General features: G+C 42.3%; 1 protein-coding gene across 2 annotated transcripts in view; it reads left to right on the top strand.

Annotated features, from left to right (window-relative positions):
* LOC108441130 (exostosin-1) overlaps window positions 1-17,500 on the top strand; it is a 362,942-nt gene that overhangs the window by 339,129 nt on the left and 6,313 nt on the right. For both annotated transcript variants that reach the window (XM_037537417.1, XM_037537418.1), the window contains exons 9-10: window positions 4,630-4,719; window positions 16,749-16,909. In XM_037537417.1, coding sequence (XP_037393314.1) covers window positions 4,630-4,719; window positions 16,749-16,909 — 251 coding nt within the window. The remainder of the gene's footprint in view (window positions 1-4,629; window positions 4,720-16,748; window positions 16,910-17,500) is intronic.

The raw sequence follows: 17,500 nt of genomic DNA, 5'->3' as shown, positions 1-17,500 counted from the left end.
TTTTTGTTGAGTCATTGTTTGCCAGTTATATCTGATGCAAATTATAGCATTACAGAACCAGCTCCTAAGTGCAAGCGTGAAAAGATAATATGCAGCCAGTGGAATGGAAATATTGCTTTAGAATAGTTTGGAGTAAAGTTTAAATTACTCCCTTGCAATTGCTCCAGTATCCCAGATGGTTGCTAAGATGTTGCTGGGTCATTGCTATAATGTTCCAGGTGGTTGCTAAGGTGCTGCTAGGCCAGTGCTATAGTATCCCAGGTAGCTGCTAAGGTATTGCTAAGCAATTGCTCCAGTATCCCAGATGGTTGCTAAGATGTTGCTGGGTCATTGCTATAATATTCCAGGTGGTTGCTAAGGTGCTGCTAGGCCAGTGCTATAGTATCCCAGGTAGCTGCTAAGGTATTGCTAAGCAATTGCTCCAGTATCCCAGATGGTTGCTAAGATGTTGCTGGGTCATTGCTATAATGTTCCAGGTGGTTGCTAAGGTGCTGCTAGGCCAGTGCTATAGTATCCCAGGTAGCTGCTAAGGTATTGCTAAGCAATTGCTCCAGTATCCCAGATGGTTGCTAAGATGTTGCTGGGTCATTGCTATAATATTCCAGGTGGTTGCTAAGATGTTGCTAGGCTGTTCCTATGGTTGCAGGAGATTGAGTGTGTATATGTGGCAGTATGTATGTGATTCTGTATGTAATGCCTTTGAGAGGATGAGAGACGTCCTTTGTGACATCATTTGAGGCAGTTGGATCCGACCTTTTTCGGGTCAAGTCAATAAGCAGAAGATAACAAAGAACAGTAAGTTGGCTTTGTCAAGCCAAATTAATTACACTATGCTTTTGTTACTGCCAGCGATTGCTGCCACTTCTGAGGGTTAAACAGCCTGAGCGCCTCTGTTTTCTGTCTTCTTATGTCAGTCAGCCAGAAACCTAGTACTAAAGAGGTGTTATGTTGGATCACGGCCAAATGGCCCAAATCTTAATCAGACTGTCAACAGTGCAGGGATGGCATGTGAAAGAGGACCTGGGAGAGACCTCCAGTGCCGCGAGGAAGTGAGTGACAGCTCCGTTGCCATGGTAACACCCTAATCAGTGGGATAGAACAGTAGCAGAGTGAGAGGAAAGTGAAAGAGGAGACGTGGAATGTTCTGGAAAAGTTCAGTCAGTGCGAGCGGCACACAGACAAACCTGTCTGATTCGCTGTCTCTCTTTCTTCCTTGCTGGACCCTGAGGCGCATCTTATAGCCATTAGGGTGCTGTCGATGAAGCACTGAGATGACAAATAAGCTCTTAGAGAGAGAAAAAGAGCGAGTGTGTGTGTTTCGAGTGCATCCAGTGCTGTGCAAAAATGAAAGACAGCCCATCTTTTCGTTAATTTACAGTTAGAAGTTTGAGGTGCTCATCATTTAGAAGGTATTTCTCAGAAGACTGGATACAAGACAATCCACTTGTTATAAGGCTGTGGAAAGATCAAGGAAAATAAAATGGAAAAACAGCGTTTCCAAAACTGGAGTTCAAAATGTTATTAACGGATTTTAAAGAGAGACTCCTGACATCCACCTGGTGGATCTGGTAGACTAACTTAAGACCTGACCTAACTTAATAAAGAACTGCTTAGATAAACAAGATGTTGGATGGTAACTGCAAATGCTAGACTTCCTTGAGGAGAGCTTAGGGAATGGTTAAGCTAACGCACTCACACACATCAAATCACAACGTTTAGTCCAAGTTTATTTGTATTTTTTGCAATATTAGTGTTTCATGGGAATATAAAGCTTATAGCCCAGGGACCAGTTGCACCAGCAGTACGTAAGTCAACCATAGATCCGGATCATAACGGGTTTTATGGGTGCGTGCCCAGGGGCCCAAGCCACCAAGGGGCCCCATGAGTGATTGAGCTAATCAGCCAATCATAGGGCTGCAACTCAATGCTTTTAGGCACGTAGAGGTGCTGAAGACGACTTGCTGAAGTGCAGACCGAGCATCAAAGCGGGGAAGAAAGGGGATTTAAGGGACTTTGAACGTGGCGTGGTTGTTGGTGCCAGACGGGCTGGTCTGAGTATTTCAGAAACTGCTGATCTGCTGGGATTTTCACACACAACCATCTCTAGGGTTTACAGAGAACGGTCCGAACAAGAGGAAATATCCAGTGAGCGGTCAGTTGTGTGGACGAAAATGCCTTGTTGATGTGAGAGGTCAGAGGAGAATGGGCAGACTGGTTCCAGATGATAGAAAGGCAACAGGAACTCAAATAACCAACCAGAATCCCTGAGGAACATTTCCAACACCTTGTTGAAAGTCTGCCACGAAGAATTAAGACAGTTCTGAAGGCAAAAGGGGGTCCAACCTTTTACTAGCATTACACTTAGTGTACTTAGTGTAATTCCAACATTAGCCAAGAAACCAACAGTTTTGCCAATAACTGTATATATAATGTCAAATTAAGCAATACTGATATGATTTTCCAATTAACTGAATCAAAGCCTTCTTCTTGTGGTCAGGGTATCAGGAATTTGTATTGGGAATACAGAAATGAATTACCTGTATGCACTCCAAGCTACCTCTTGTACAGGCAGTATTCAGAATTCAGCACCTTCTCGTTTTTCGGAGAACACCTTTCGAAAACTTGCCCACTGAATTAAAAATGTGCAGTCTTTTAAAGAAACACCATCAATACTGGTTTATCAGCTAATTTAACATGGCCAGACACAAAAACACAAAACATGCCAAACTTTAGAATCAAAAAGTTTGTGCTAAAGCCTGAGTAGACCGATAAATCAAAGCTGGGAGTCATGAAACTCTTTTGAGGGATGACTGAACTGAACGGTCTCCTCAGCAGTGGACATGTTCATCTTTGCATCATTGTGCTGGACTTGCATACATGTCAACAAAAAGTGGCATAGTTATCCAATTTATGGTCCAATTTGCTTTGATTTTGTTGTCGGGATCTGGGAATTGTTTACTTACCTCATGAGACAGCAGTGGGATTATGATAGCAGCAGTAGAATTGTTGTAGCCTTATCAATACACACTCTAAATATATTCTGAATACGTAATTTCCATGTATTTTAATTGAATACATTGTTCAGGCATAACCTTATGACCACCTATTATGCCTTATCAGTGTGTTACTGAATACTTAGGGCAGTGTATTCAGCATTCAGCCAAACGTACTGTGCCCAGCTCTGACTCTGGTGTGAGCAATGCTCTGTATTCTCCATGTTGAAGGTTCTCAGTCTTCATTAAGTCTGTCACAAGCCTGGGGAAATATATAGGCCTTAATGTTGGAACAGCAGAGCTGAAGACTTGCTCTCTGGAGCTGCTGTTTTTATGGCAGCCTGTCATAAGTTGAAGGAGACATTGCACTTGTAGTGCTTAGAGCTGTTTGCAGTTTGCCACATTATTTTGGTGCGATTTTTCACATGATCTAAACAAAAGACGGAAACAGATGTCTTGATAATGAAGGCAATGAAAGATGAGGTGAAAATAAATTTGTTTTTTTTTTTCTTTCATGGAAAACTCACTGCTGGTGGGGAGCATTTGGTGCATTTAGATGGCGCATAAATTTGGATCATTTTAAGTCAGAAATTGCACAAATAATCAATAATGTTCAAGTGGTTAATCAAGGGGTAGAAAAAACCGGGAAACAAAAAACCTCTTAACTCCAAAATGGTAACTTTACAGGAGAAGGGAAAACATAAGATAAGAGATAAGACAAGATCATCCTTTATTAGTCCCACAGCGGGGAAATTCACAGTATTACAGCAGCAGCAGAGTAATAGAAGTAAACGGGAAACAGCATAAACATTATAAACATTATAAATAATAAAAAATTAAAGCTAAATCTCTAGACTATTTACAACAAAATAAGGATAATAATAAAATAAAATAAAATAAAATAAAATAAAATAATTCCTACTTCAGTTTTAATGGAAGTCAATGGAACCAGAATTTTTTCCAAGTCATGTTGGGTCATTTCTTTTAGTCCATTCATCATGAAATTTACACACAATGTAAAGGGCAACCGCCGTTTTCACATTATGTCAAAAACTGAAAAACGACAAAAATGGAGTTACAAGGTTTTCTTCTGACTGCAGCGATATGTATATAATGTGATACACTATATAAACAAAAGTATTGGGACACACCACCTAATTATTATTATCATGGGAGTGAACAACAGACACTTTACACACATCCAAAGTTCAGTCTTAGAAGTTGGTTGAACCGCTAGATGTCCTTTCAGACCCGTAGCGCTGAGTGGTCTTCTCACAGTGGAAGGATGGACAGAAACACCTGGGGGTGTTTTCAGATCTGAAGCAGCTTGATGTTCTGCTCTCTCTCAGAGATGAAAGCTGTAAGTGCTGTTTATCTGATGGGGACAGTTTTGGTGTTTACCAGGTCTTCCAGGTGGTTGCTAGGAATTCCAGTTTCTCTGTGTCTTTTGATGATTTTCAGCAGTTTTTTACTTGTTTTCCTTTGACTTTCTTCTTTTATATAAGTTGAGTGTCTTGTATCTGAAATACCTCTTTAAAAAATCTAAACATGTAACATTTGTTTTGACAGGAAGAAAAAGGTCTCGGACACAATTCCTGACCATCTCTCATGTAATTTCCTTTTGCTGTTCATCTAGACAATGAGTGGCCGTTTTTTCCCTCATGACGTCATCAGGACAGATGCGGTGCTCAGCCTGGACGAAGACTCTGTTCTGTCCACCAATGAGGTAAGAATCTGTCCCATCATCCACCAATGAGATAAACAAGTCCTACTTTGTTTCAGCCAATAAGGTAAAGCCTGTGTTCAGCACTTGAAAGTGACACCTATTGTTGTTTCATCTCTTTAGTTGTTTGTAGTAGATCCTCTCTCGAATGTACACTGTTATTCACAATAAACCATAGAGAATTTTACTAATAAACCAAGAGCAATATACAAGCATGGTAACACTTCAATATAAGGGGGACATGATGACACCCTTGTAATGCGCCTATCAAGCCTTAAAAGGTCAGTTGCTGGTAATTAACTGGCTGATCATCAGTCTCAGTGGTTTCAGGAGTCAAAAACCAACACATCCTACAAGTTTACAAGGAAAACAATAAAAGAAACCATTTTTTGCAAGAATAAAATGAACTTTTTTATTCTTAGGCTCTTTTCATAGGCTTTCTTCTTCTGATCTTCAGTACGTTTACATTTATGGCATTTCGGCTGACGCTCTTATCCAGAGCGACTTACAATTTGATCATTTTACACAGGCAGGCCAAGGTGGTATTCAGAGTCTTGCCCAAGGACTCTTATTGGTGTAGTGTAGGGTGTTCGCCCAGGTGGGGATTGAACCCCAGTCTACAGTGTAGAAGGCAGAGGTGTTAACCACTACACTAACCAACCAGGTACATTCCCAGTACATTCACAGAAGTTAGATTTATAACCAGTCAAACTAGAATTTTTGTAGCAACAAAGCCTGAGTTTACATTACAAGCCTCTTTGCGATACTTCTTGATTTGTGCCTACACACTCAAAAAAGGGGTTCTTTAGCAAATATCAGTGGTTCTATATATAACAATGAACTCTCAAAGAACCCTTTGCATGATTTTGCATGGAGAAAAGTTCTTCAGATTGATGGAGAATGTGGGTGAAAAGGGGGTCAGATGTTTTTGCACTGTTTACTAGCACTTCCCCACCTCCAGGCACAGCCAGGCATGCACAGTTTTAAAGAGGTGGCTGGAGTGGCCAGTGCTCACCCCAGATGCCACCCCAAAATTTCCACCACGTCATTGGTTCCCTGTTGCTGTGGGACGTTTACCAATCCCCACTGATCGTTCTTCTTGTGAGTACATTATTCTGTCTGGCTTTGCCTTTAAGGGAAGAGTGGTTTCATTATCTGCGATTGCCGGAACAACTGCCCGAACTCTCTACACACCCCAACCTCCCCCCTCACACTTTCTGAACAGGTCAATTCTTCCAACTTCTGTTCTGACAAATTCTGGCACTGAGCACTAGAATGGTGTTGGGCCTGATGATGGCAAAGACAGTCATCCTACCCTGGATGGAAAAATAAGTTGAAATTCTTTCATTCATCCTCTTTAACCGCTTAATCCAGATAGGTTCACGGTAGCAGTTGGGAAAGAAGAGAATCTCAGATGTTCCCCTGTAACTTCCTCCACCTCATTCCAAGGGACCCAAAGCCATTCCCAGACCAGCTTTAATCCCTCCAGCAGGTCACAGGATGACCCTGGAGTCTGATCCCAGTAGGCCATTCCTTGGTAACCCCCTTTCAAGAGACATCCAAAGGGCATCCTGATCAGATGTCCACACTACCTCAACTGGCTCCTCTCAACGTGGAGGAGTAGTGGCTCTACTCTGAGCTCCTCCTGGATGACCGAGCTCCTCACCCTATCAAGTATAGTGCAGCCCACCATCCTGCGAAGATTCCGCTGCTTGTATTTGCAATCTAAGCCTCTCGGTCGTTACGCACAGCTCATGACCACAGGTGAGGATTGGGTGAGGATGTAGACCGCCTGGATGGCTCAACTCCCTCTTCACCACTACAGTCCGGTACAGTGACCACATTACTGCTGCCGCCTGTCCAGGAACATGTACTAGTAGATACTGTATGAACATCAAGCTATTCCTCATATTTAATGGGCAAATGTGTTATTGGTTAGTGCAGGTAAACACGCTCTTCAGTGTTCCTGCATTCGCACTATTGTATAAATCCAGTTCTGTACTGCCTCTGGGGATCTTCAGCTTCATTTGAAGAAAAAGCTGCACCTCCTTTGTTTGAAGGACCCGTTAGACTGTAAAACAAAACTCTCAAGAATATTTTGTTTTCTTCTTCATAAATAAAACAAAACCCACACACTAAAAATACTTGATCAGTCTCTCTCTCTTTCTGTCTCTCTCTCTCACTGCCTCTCTCTGTTTATCTCTTTTTTTTTCAATCAGCTTTTTTTAATCAGCTTATTATATTCTGTGTGTGCATGTGTGTTCTGCCAGTGCCGTTTGTTATGCAGAACATATTGTCCCTTCCCTTGTTGCCGTGTTTTGTATTTGTGCATGCACTTTGTTAATGTCAATTCTCTCTCCTCAGATTCAATTAGAGCAGCCATGATATTTACCCAGCGCAGGATCAGCGAGCTGCTGGATTCGTTTTTAATTGCTCTTGGCTGCATAATTTAATAAGACAATAATACGTGTCTGAGAAGGAGACGGAGAGATGAGGAGGGAGGGGAAGAGGGAGGCTGGGGCTAGAGCTGGGGGGAGATGAGTGAAGGAAGAAAAGCAAAAGAGGAAAGGGGGAAAAAGGATGACAGAAAGAGGCTCAGAGGAGACGAGAAGTGAGACGAAACAAAGGAAGCTCCATTCCGGTATAGAAGTGCGTATGACACTGTTTAAAATTACTCGACATATGAAGAGTTTACATTGTTTGATAAGCTCATGCAATGTGGATGTAATGAAGTAGACATTGAAGATTTCAAGTATATGGGGAACAACAAAAAGTTATTCAGGTCAAATAATGTATTATATCTGTCTTTTACAGTAGTTATTGCATTATATATATATATAGCCACCAGACACTTTATTAGGTACACCTGTTTAACTGCTTACTAATTAGCCAATCATACAGCTGCAACTCAGTGCATTCAGGCATGTAGATGTGGTCAAGACAACTTGCTGAAGTGCAGGCCGAGCATCAGAACGGGGAAGAAAGGGGATTTAAGGGACTTTGAACGTGGCGTGGTTGTTGGTGCCAGACGGGCTGGTCTGAGTATTTCAGAAACTGCTGATCTGCTGGGATTTTCACGCAAAACCATCTCTAGGGTTTAAAAAGGTCCGAAAAAGAGGAAATATCCAGTGAGCGGTCAGTTGTAGAGGTCAGAGGAGAATGGGCAGACTGGTTCCAGATGATAGAAAGGCAACAGGAACTCAAATAACCAACCAGAATCTCTGAGGAACGTTTCCAACACCTTGTTGAAAGTCTGCCATGAAGAATTAAGGCAGTTCTGAAGGAAAAAGGGGGTCCAGCCTTTTACTAGTAAGTGTACCTAATAAAGTGGCCGGTGAGTGTACATGAATATATATATATATATATATATATATATATAAACAATCTGGATTTTGCTTTCATCATAAATTTGGATTAGTGTATTATAACTATATTGTAGGTATTTTCACAGCATTTTCATTCTGAATATAAAGTATATTTGAACCTTTTTTCTGAATATTAGGTTTGTTAGAACTTCATTCTGGATAACAAAGTCAAAATTGAATTATAACATAATTTCAAATTTAAACTTGCATCATTTTAGTGTGAAAACAAATTGTGTGCCATATTTGGAAATCTTGTCAGTTCAAACAGAAAGAGGGAGATAGAGAGAGAGAGGGAGAGGGAGATAAACAGAGAGAGAGAGAGAAAGAAAGAGAGAGAAAGAAAGAGAGAGAGATAGAGAGAAAGAAAGAGAGAGAAAGAAAGAAAGAGAGAGAGAGAGAGAGAGAGAAATATACAGATATATGTTTTCCACACCTCCAAAGCTCAGTCTGAGAAGTTGGTTGTATTTTCTGCTTCTGAAAAGCAAGTAACCCCAAACGCATTCAGCGATTCAATCCATCTGGACTCTGGCGTGGTCAGTCCATTGTTCTGAAAACACCAGTATCTTCTTTGTTTGATGTGTCTTCTTGACAGCTACATATCCTTTAAGACCCATAGCACTGAGATGTCAAGGCTATAGTGTCACTCAAAGCTATAAATGTTATTTTAATATAGTTGACTTTGTAGTTATTACTTAATTACATGCGTATTACATAGTTACAAAGCTCATTACATAGTTGCATAATTGGTTATAGTTCATTTACCTTCTACATTGACTTTTTCTGTTTGTTTCAGTGGTAAAAATCTTAAGGATGGTTTTTGTTCCTCAAATCAAGACCGAATATCACAACATCTCCGAATTAAAATCGTAATAAAATATCTATGACTGCCAAACGCAAATGTGGTATAGATTGAAAGTTTGGATTCTGCCAGCTCCACTTGTCTCAATGAGCTACACGGCTCTGTCGTTATGAAGGTTTTTAATTGTCTGTTTAAAATGTGTTTAATGTAAATGAAAATCAGAGCCTGCCAACGTTTTTTCCTGTTTGCTAAAAAAAACAGAAAACTAATGTCAGTTTGTTCATAAAAGAGTTAAACCACATCTAATCGTGTTGGTAGGGTTTTTTGAGGGGTACGATGGTCCAGCAGGGTACACTGGTGGTTATTAACCCCCGACCCAACCCCCCCAAAACCCACCACCACCCCCAAAACCCACCACCACCCCCATCAATCTGAATGTAGGCTCAGCAGTTAAGCTTGGAAGTCCTGCTGCACATTGAGACCCACTGAGGTCCTTCTTTGTGCCATTATTCAACTCTGACGTCATGTTATGACTGCTTCAACATCTTGACCTGGTTTGCCACGTGAGAGCACGTGTTGCACTTCGTTAAAATACTGGAAACCATTGGCCGAACCGGAGGGATCATGGGAATCCTGTTGTGATCCTCCAGTTATTAAGCATCATTTTTCTGGTTGGGTAGTAAATGTCGTCTAGAAGTCCAATAAGAATACGTGGCCTCTCAATCCTGATACACCAGAGGCAGGACCACCAGCCGCTGATCATGCACCCAAGTGAACTACAAGTCTCAGTGTCAGAGAGGGGAGTTCTGGGGTTGGACTTCGTTAAAATACTGGAAACCATTGGCCGAACCGGAGGGATCATGGGAATCCTGTTGTGATCCTCCAGTTATTAAGCATCGTTTTTCTGGCTGGGTAGTAAAAGTCGTCTAGAAGTCCAATAAGAATACGTGGCCTCTCAATCCTGATACACCAGAGGCAGGACCACCAGCCGCTGATCATGCACCCAAGTGAACTACAAGTCTCAGTGTCAGAGAGGGGAGTTCTGGGGTTGGACTTCGTTAAAATACTGGAAACCATTGGCCGAACCGGAGGGATCATGGGAATCCTGTTGTGATCCTCCAGTTATTAAGCATCGTTTTTCTGGCTGGGTAGTAAAAGTCGTCTAGAAGTCCAATAAGAATACGTGGCCTCTCAATCCTGATACACCAGAGGCAGGACCACCAGCCGCTGATCATGCACCCAAGTGAACTACAAGTCTCAGTGTCAGAGAGGGGAATTCTGGGGTTGGAGAAAAGAGAAGGGAAAGTAAGTCTGGGAAAGATCTGCTGGCAAGCATGGAGATAAATAAATGAAGTCTTTTCTGTTTACACATCACTTGGCCCACGCTGTTGTCTGCCTGAAACAAAGGAACCACGTTTTTTCTGGCCCGTTTTCTTGGCTAGTCATGAGAAACATGGCTAACGTTTGCTCATTCCACATCACACGTTTGGAAAAAAGCGCTGGAGATTAATAAGCAAATTACTTTTAACCACATAAAGGCCTGCAGCTGATAGGAAATGCTGACACTGCATATATGTGGTTCGCCACTAAGCTGTTTCGAAAGGCAGAAAATGCATATGAATTATGTAATGGCGAAGCATTTGATTAGCGTGATCAATACTCAGGCTGAAAGAAATGCCAGACGAGATTAATTCGCAAGCCTTCAGCTCCTTACAGCACCATGAATCTTTATTCATTCACTTTATTAGAAACCTCTACTTTGTACGGTGCTCTGCAGAAGTCGGAGGCGACCATTCGTTTATTTGATTACCAGTCAAAAACAGCCATTTCGTCTAAATGGCTCGTTTTTCAGGAGGCATTTCTGACGAGATTTGATATAACGCTGCCCACCTGCCTAAGCAAAGAGAAAGTTAAATGAAACGAACTGAAAATATGGCTTAATAACCGTTGGTAGATCGCTGTTCCACGTCTGATAATTAATATTTGAAGCTTTCATCTTTGAGAGAGAGAGAGAGGAGAAAATCAAGCTGTTTCAGATCAGAAAACACCCACAGGTGTTTCTGCATTTGCATATTAAATTTTGGTTAAATATATTTTATATTTTAAAATCTCATTTTTCTCTTGATGCCGAAAAATAGAAATAACTTCAACTTACTGTCTGCTTTGAAAGGACATCAAATAAATGAAGACTGTACGGAGGCCTGCTGGTGACATCCTGTGTCAATAAAAATAATGTGTGGCCACAACTTAGTAAGGCATGGGAACACGATAATTAAGTCATGGCCACGACTTAATAAGGCATATGAACAAGAGCTTATTGCATGGCCATTACTTAGTACTGTGTGGGAACAAGGTCCTAAGGCGTTGACAATGACTAAGTAAGGCATGATCTCATTCCCAACCCTTACTAAGTTGTGGCCATGCATTAGGTTGCTGTTCCCACATGTTAATAATACGTCCACTGTGAGAAATGAAATGAAGATTGTATGGAGCCCTGCTGGTGACATCCTGTATAAATAAAAATAATGCATGTCTACGACTTATTAAGGCACGGAAACAGGATATGTAAATTGTGGCCTTGACTTATTAAGGTGTGGGAACAAGATAACTAAGTCATGGCCATGACTTAGTAATTCATGGGAAAGAGATCTTAATGCGTGCCCATTACTTAGCAATGTTTGGGAACAGGATCCTAATGCATGGCCATGATTTAACTATTTCTTTCCCACACTTCACTAAGTCATGGCCATGCATTGGGATCTTGTTCTCACATGTTTATAATCCTCCCACTGTGAGAAATAAATCAAGATTGTATGGAGCCCTGCTGGTGACATTGTGTATAAATAACAATAATGCATGGCCATGACTTAGTAAGGCATGGGAACAAGATAATTAAGTCATGGCTTTGACTTAGTAAGGCATGGGAACAAGATAAGTCATGGTCATGCCCTTGTAAGGCATGGTAACACAATATTTAAGTCATGGCCATGCCTTAATAAGAGATCTTAATGCATTGCCATTGCTTAGTAAGAGGTGCAAACAAGATCCTAATGCATGGCCACAACTTTGTAAGGCATGATCTCATTCCCACACCTCCTTAAGTCATGGCCATGACTTAATTGTCTCATTCTCATGCTTTATTAAGTTGTGGCCACACATTAGGATGTCATTCCCACATATTAATAAGGTGCGGAGACGTAGTGCTCCATAAGATTGGTCTTTGACTGTTGTGCTTGATCTCATTGACCACTTTTTGAGGTCCATTATATGGGTGTACCTTCGCAGACTGTAGCCCATCTGTCACTGCTGTGGTCCATCTGCTACTCTCTGCCAAACAGATTAGTGGTCATTCTCAAGCAAAAATGCTGACCATCTCAGAGGGCCAGTTTGAGAACCACTGATTTAGACATCACAGGGATGATGAAATCATTTTGGCCAGAGTTCCCCCTCAATCTGAACCAACTACTGGGCTGTTGAAAGCTTCTTAAGATGCCCCTGATCAAAAATATATGAATTTGAACAGTACAAACACAGCAGACCCCTAATGAGAAGGAGCAGCTAATGAAGACAGCATGCCCATAAATCCATCCTCCATTCGGCTCCTCTTGCTCAAATCGCCTTCCAGAAGCTTCGAGCTCCTTCAGCTCAAATTCATTAAGCACCAAGAGGCCCAGTGCATGTTTGAAGCCTGCCATTCATAATTCATCCCGCTGATCTTTTATTAACCGCACCCAGTCGCTCGGCACCTCCAGATCCACTTGACTTTTATAGACGGCCGAGATTACAGACACCGTGCCTCCGAAGTTTTATCCAGCCCTGGTCGCTATGGCACTGGCGGCTTTAGGAAAATCCCGTCACATCTGGAACAAAGCTGCCGTCTGTTTAAAAATCTGTCACAGTGATTGCCCTTTATACAGCCAGAGCGTAATAATTGAAAAGTGTTGAAAAATGACTGCCGGGTTTTTAATAAGGCTTTCTTTTTTCGTCAAGATTCCGGGTGCGGCACGGAACCATGAACTCCCCAGAATTGATAATTACATTGTTTCGACTCATTAATTAGCTTATTAAAATGGGAAATGTAATTCCGGGTTTAAATTTTCATGAGGGGTAGGGATCATTACACCAAGAGTATGTGCATGCTTAAGCCCAAAGAAAATCCCAGTGCCCCCCTCCTGCTCCCAGCACAGCGCATTGAGGGAATCAGTGGAAAACATTCATTATGACGTGTGGTGTGTTTATGTTCCATACTTTGCTTCTTTATTAGAAACGCCTCTTCCACTTCTACTCTCTGTCCACTTTACGACCTTCTAGGTCCACTATGAAGGTGTACAGTTACAGACTGTAGTCCATCTCTTGTCTACCCCATTCAGCATTGATCAGTTTCTGACCACTGTTGACCACACATTGGGTGTTGATCATTCTCCACACTGCTAAGTTAAGAGTGGCCCGCCACCACAAAATATCCAGCCAGAAAGTGACCACTGATGAACAACTAGAGGGCAGCTAACCCTGCTTGTGCACGAAAAGGTTGGCTACAGTATCCACACCACTAAAGTGGAGCTACAAAGAAAGGTTTTCTAGGGAGAGTGCCCAGACTTGGAAGGCCAGAGTGGAGCACAGTCTGGTGTGGTGTAATGTCCACTCCTAGCTTCTCTTTCGGACCTATTATATTCAAACAGTTTTCCTCAATGTGGTTTAGAATCCAAATATTACATTCTGCATGTCCACTTCCAGTTTGCTATTTAATGTTGTGGCAAAACCTTCACTATACAAATTTTATTTAACAAAAAATGAATAGTTTAATGAAGTGAGCTTCTCCCAAACAGATGGAAAGTCGGAATTCTCTACGCAAACAGAAACACGCTACCATTGGATGCTGAGAGCAAATTAACCCCACTGTCTTGTGCCTTAGGTTTTGGTGGGTGATGGTCTGCTGCAGTAATGACCAGCCCCACCTCTCAAATGTATTCCACGCTCCATGTCTAAACAGACTCTTTGAAGAAGCTCTGTACGCCACCTTAAACATGCCTTTTCGCTCTGCCGAGCATATGCCTGACACACCTCAGGCCCCGAGACAGGCTTTAAGACAGGAGCCCACCTATATGATCGATGCGGCCCTCAGCGAGGCCGTCCTTGGCTGCATCGTCCTTCGCTCAGTCTGTCATTCGTTTTTCTTCCCTCTCTCAAAGCTGTAATTAAAGCAGACACATTATGAATGAAAGGACTGCCCGAGTGTTCAACGCGACCCCATGCTCCGCTCGGGATCTGACGAGCGCGTGATTCCAGAGAGTCTCGCTTTATTTGCATGCCATCATAAATCTCGCTGCGAGGTGGCGTCCGACACCGCCACGGGTTTAATGTAACATTAAGAGCGACATTTCCAGCCTTTCCCTCCGATTCTGCCGCCTCATTTTTCAATCTGCGTGCAGGCCGGCGCTGACAGAGCAAAGGAGGCTTTCCTCTGCAGCGTTCCGGAAAACAGAACCTTTAATCAGTCTTGTGATGAATGTGAAACAGTATTTCTGTTTTTTTTTTTGTTGTTGCTCAGAATTTCCAGAGTCAGGAAAGACCTGGCATTTCTAGCTTTTCTGTCTGAGGGTACTTTATTTTCAAGGTGTGATTAAGAAAAAAGTATATTCTCCAAATGGAACCTGCATAGCACTATTTATGTGCACGTCAATAGAACTAATACAGCAGGGAAATAGATGTTCTACTTGCACCGTGAACGCCAACAGGCCACTTTATTACTCATGAACATTTTTGTACCGAACATTCAAAAACTGACCCAAATGGGATCCAACGGAGCTTACAGTTCTAGTTCTAGTTCATTTTCCATGTTAGACAAACTTAATCCAGTTCTGCCACATATTTCCATTTAATCAAGTTGAGCAGAGTCAGCATATATAGTTCAATGGTTTAATGGCGCTGTCACCTCACAGCGAGGAGGGTCTGGGTTCGATTCCCCGGCCGGGTGACCGGGGTCCTCTCTGTGTGGAGTTTGCATGTTCTCCCCGTGTCTGTGTGGGTTTCCTCCAGGTTCTCTGGTTTCCTCCCACAGTCCAAAGACATGCAGTCAGGCCAATTGGACATTACATTACATTGCCCCTAGGTGTGAGTGTGTGAGTGTCTGTCTGCCCTGCGATGGACTGGCGACCTGTCCAGGGTGTATCCTGCCTTCCACCCGTTGACCACTCGGATAGGCTCCAGCTCCCCCCATGACCCTGAAAGAGAAGCAGCTTGGAAAATGTGTGTGTGGACTAAATTCTCTTTTTATCAATATAAACAGTTTTCATTAAATTAATATACTTTCGTTATTTTTTGTCCATTTTAGGTAAACCAGTTACTTAAAGATAACACTTTTATTTAAAGTTGAGATATGAACTTAGGACGTCAAACAACACCAATGGTTTATTTTTTTGAGTGTATACAGACACTTGGAATCACCGAAATAACCTTGCTTAACAATTTAATCTTCTTTTTGTTCATTTTTGCCAATCTATAGCACTAATATGGCTAATTAGCTATTTTAAATTGCTTACTCATTAGTTTAAATTACTGGCTGATATGAAAGATATGTTGCACTATTTTGCACTCTTAGCTTCCTACCTAGCTTAGGGCACCTCAGCAAACTCTTTATTCTAAAAATAACAACCAACAAATCAACACACTATGAAACAAGCTGGAAAGTAAATCATTTGGTATGTTTTCATTAACCTCAGGTGAAAGTGATATCCAAACAGAGCACTTCTTCCTTGAGTCTGTCACGCATCCGACGAACTCCCGAACGGACTCCATTTCCCAGACCACAACGGGAGATCATGGGACCACTCAGCCAGAATCGGAGTCCGACTCTGACTCCATTACCTAGGAGTCTATAGGAACTTACATGACGCCTGGCTCGTGTTTGCGCTCCTATCAGCGCTCGCAATCCTACTTCTAACCAGGTTCACCTGTGCAGTATGTCATGTGACTTTGTAGAGTTAGTATATAAGCCCAGGCTTAGTTTAGATTTATTGTGAGGTGTTGTCTCCTGTGAACTGCTGAGCGTTTATATCTGACTGCTTTGATTACCTGATTCTCGACTTTGTGCCTTATCCCTTTTGTACCTTTGCCTGTCTTTTTGGATCCGTGTTTTGACTTTTTGGCCTGTCAATTACGATTTTGTCTTGTCCCTTTTAGACTTCTTGAGATTAAACATCTCTTTTATTGCGATCTGCACGCGTCTGAATTCTGTTGCCTCGTCACAGAGTCCTCTAAGGTCCTGTTGTTACTAACTTTGAACTTATATCAAATCTATAAAACCAGAACCTTTAGTTCAGGGTGAATGGAAAAAACGGTTCAGGTTTTCTGCTGCTTCTGGTGCAATGGAAGAACAACCTTAGAGTCGGTAGACCAGGATTTTGGAGATCTACCTCTCTGAAGAATTCAGATCCAACCTGGCTCTAATGCCCCCAAAGACCTTGAGTAACTGGATCAGTTGTGCTAGATTGGGGTTGGAACTGAACTCAGCAGGGTTGTAAATCTGCCCCCCTGCTGTAGTTCATCTGTTCAGCTCAGTTTAGGACCACAGAGCTGCTCTTGGCTGGACATTTTTGGGCAGTGGACCATTGTCAACCTGAGAATGGTCCACCTACTATATAACTGGTCAACAGTGATCCCGTGGACAAAATTTCACCAGTGAATCAATAGAGGGGGGCTCATGAAATGTGAATGGGCTACATTGTATATTTGTACACCTATGAAGTGGACCTACAAGGTAGATGGAGCTCATAATGTGGAAGGGTTTTCTGATAAAGTGAATGGTGAATGTATAATTTGATATACTGCACTAACCAAACCATTTTGTTTTGTTTTCTCTGAATGTGCAGGTTGATTTTGCTTTCATTGTGTGGCACAGTTTTCCGGAGCGGATCGTGGGATATCCTGCACGTAGTCACTACTGGGATGGAGGGAAGGCGAGGTGGGGCTACACCTCCAAATGGACCAATGAGTACTCAATGGTGCTGACAGGGGCCGCCTTTTACCACAGGTATGGCACTGGCCCACGTCAGAGGTGGAGAATTTTTTGAATTCACTTCTTTTGTGAGGCCCTGAAAAATAGAACATGTACATAAACTATATGGGCAAAAGTACTGGGACGCCTACACATTACCATTACAGGAGCATCCCATTCTAAATCCATAGGTATTAATATGGATTTGGTCCCCTTTTGCAGCTATAACAGCTTCCACTCTTCTGGGAAGCTTTCAACAAGATTTTGGAGGGTGTCCGTTCATCCAGAAGGGCATTTGCGAGGTTAGACACTGATGTTGGACGAGAGGGCCTGGCATACAATCTCTGATGGGGTTGAGGTCAGGGTTCTGTGTGATCGAGTCTAGTTCTTCCACACCAAACTCACCCAGCCATGCCTTTATGAACCTTGTGAACTGGGGCTCAGTCATGCTGGAGCACAAAAGGTTCTTCCCCACACTGTTCCCACAAAGTGGGAAGTGTACAGTTGTCCAAAATGTCTTGGTCTGCTGAAGTATTAAGAGTTCCCCTCATTGGAACTAAGGGTTCTAGACCCACCCCTGAAAAACAACCCCATATCATTATCCCTCCTCCACCAAACTTTACAGTT

The sequence above is a fragment of the Pygocentrus nattereri genome, chromosome 4 (assembly GCF_015220715.1).
Source record: "Pygocentrus nattereri isolate fPygNat1 chromosome 4, fPygNat1.pri, whole genome shotgun sequence".
Lineage (NCBI taxonomy): Eukaryota > Metazoa > Chordata > Actinopteri > Characiformes > Serrasalmidae > Pygocentrus > Pygocentrus nattereri.
This window is presented reverse-complemented; position numbering and strand designations above follow the sequence as displayed.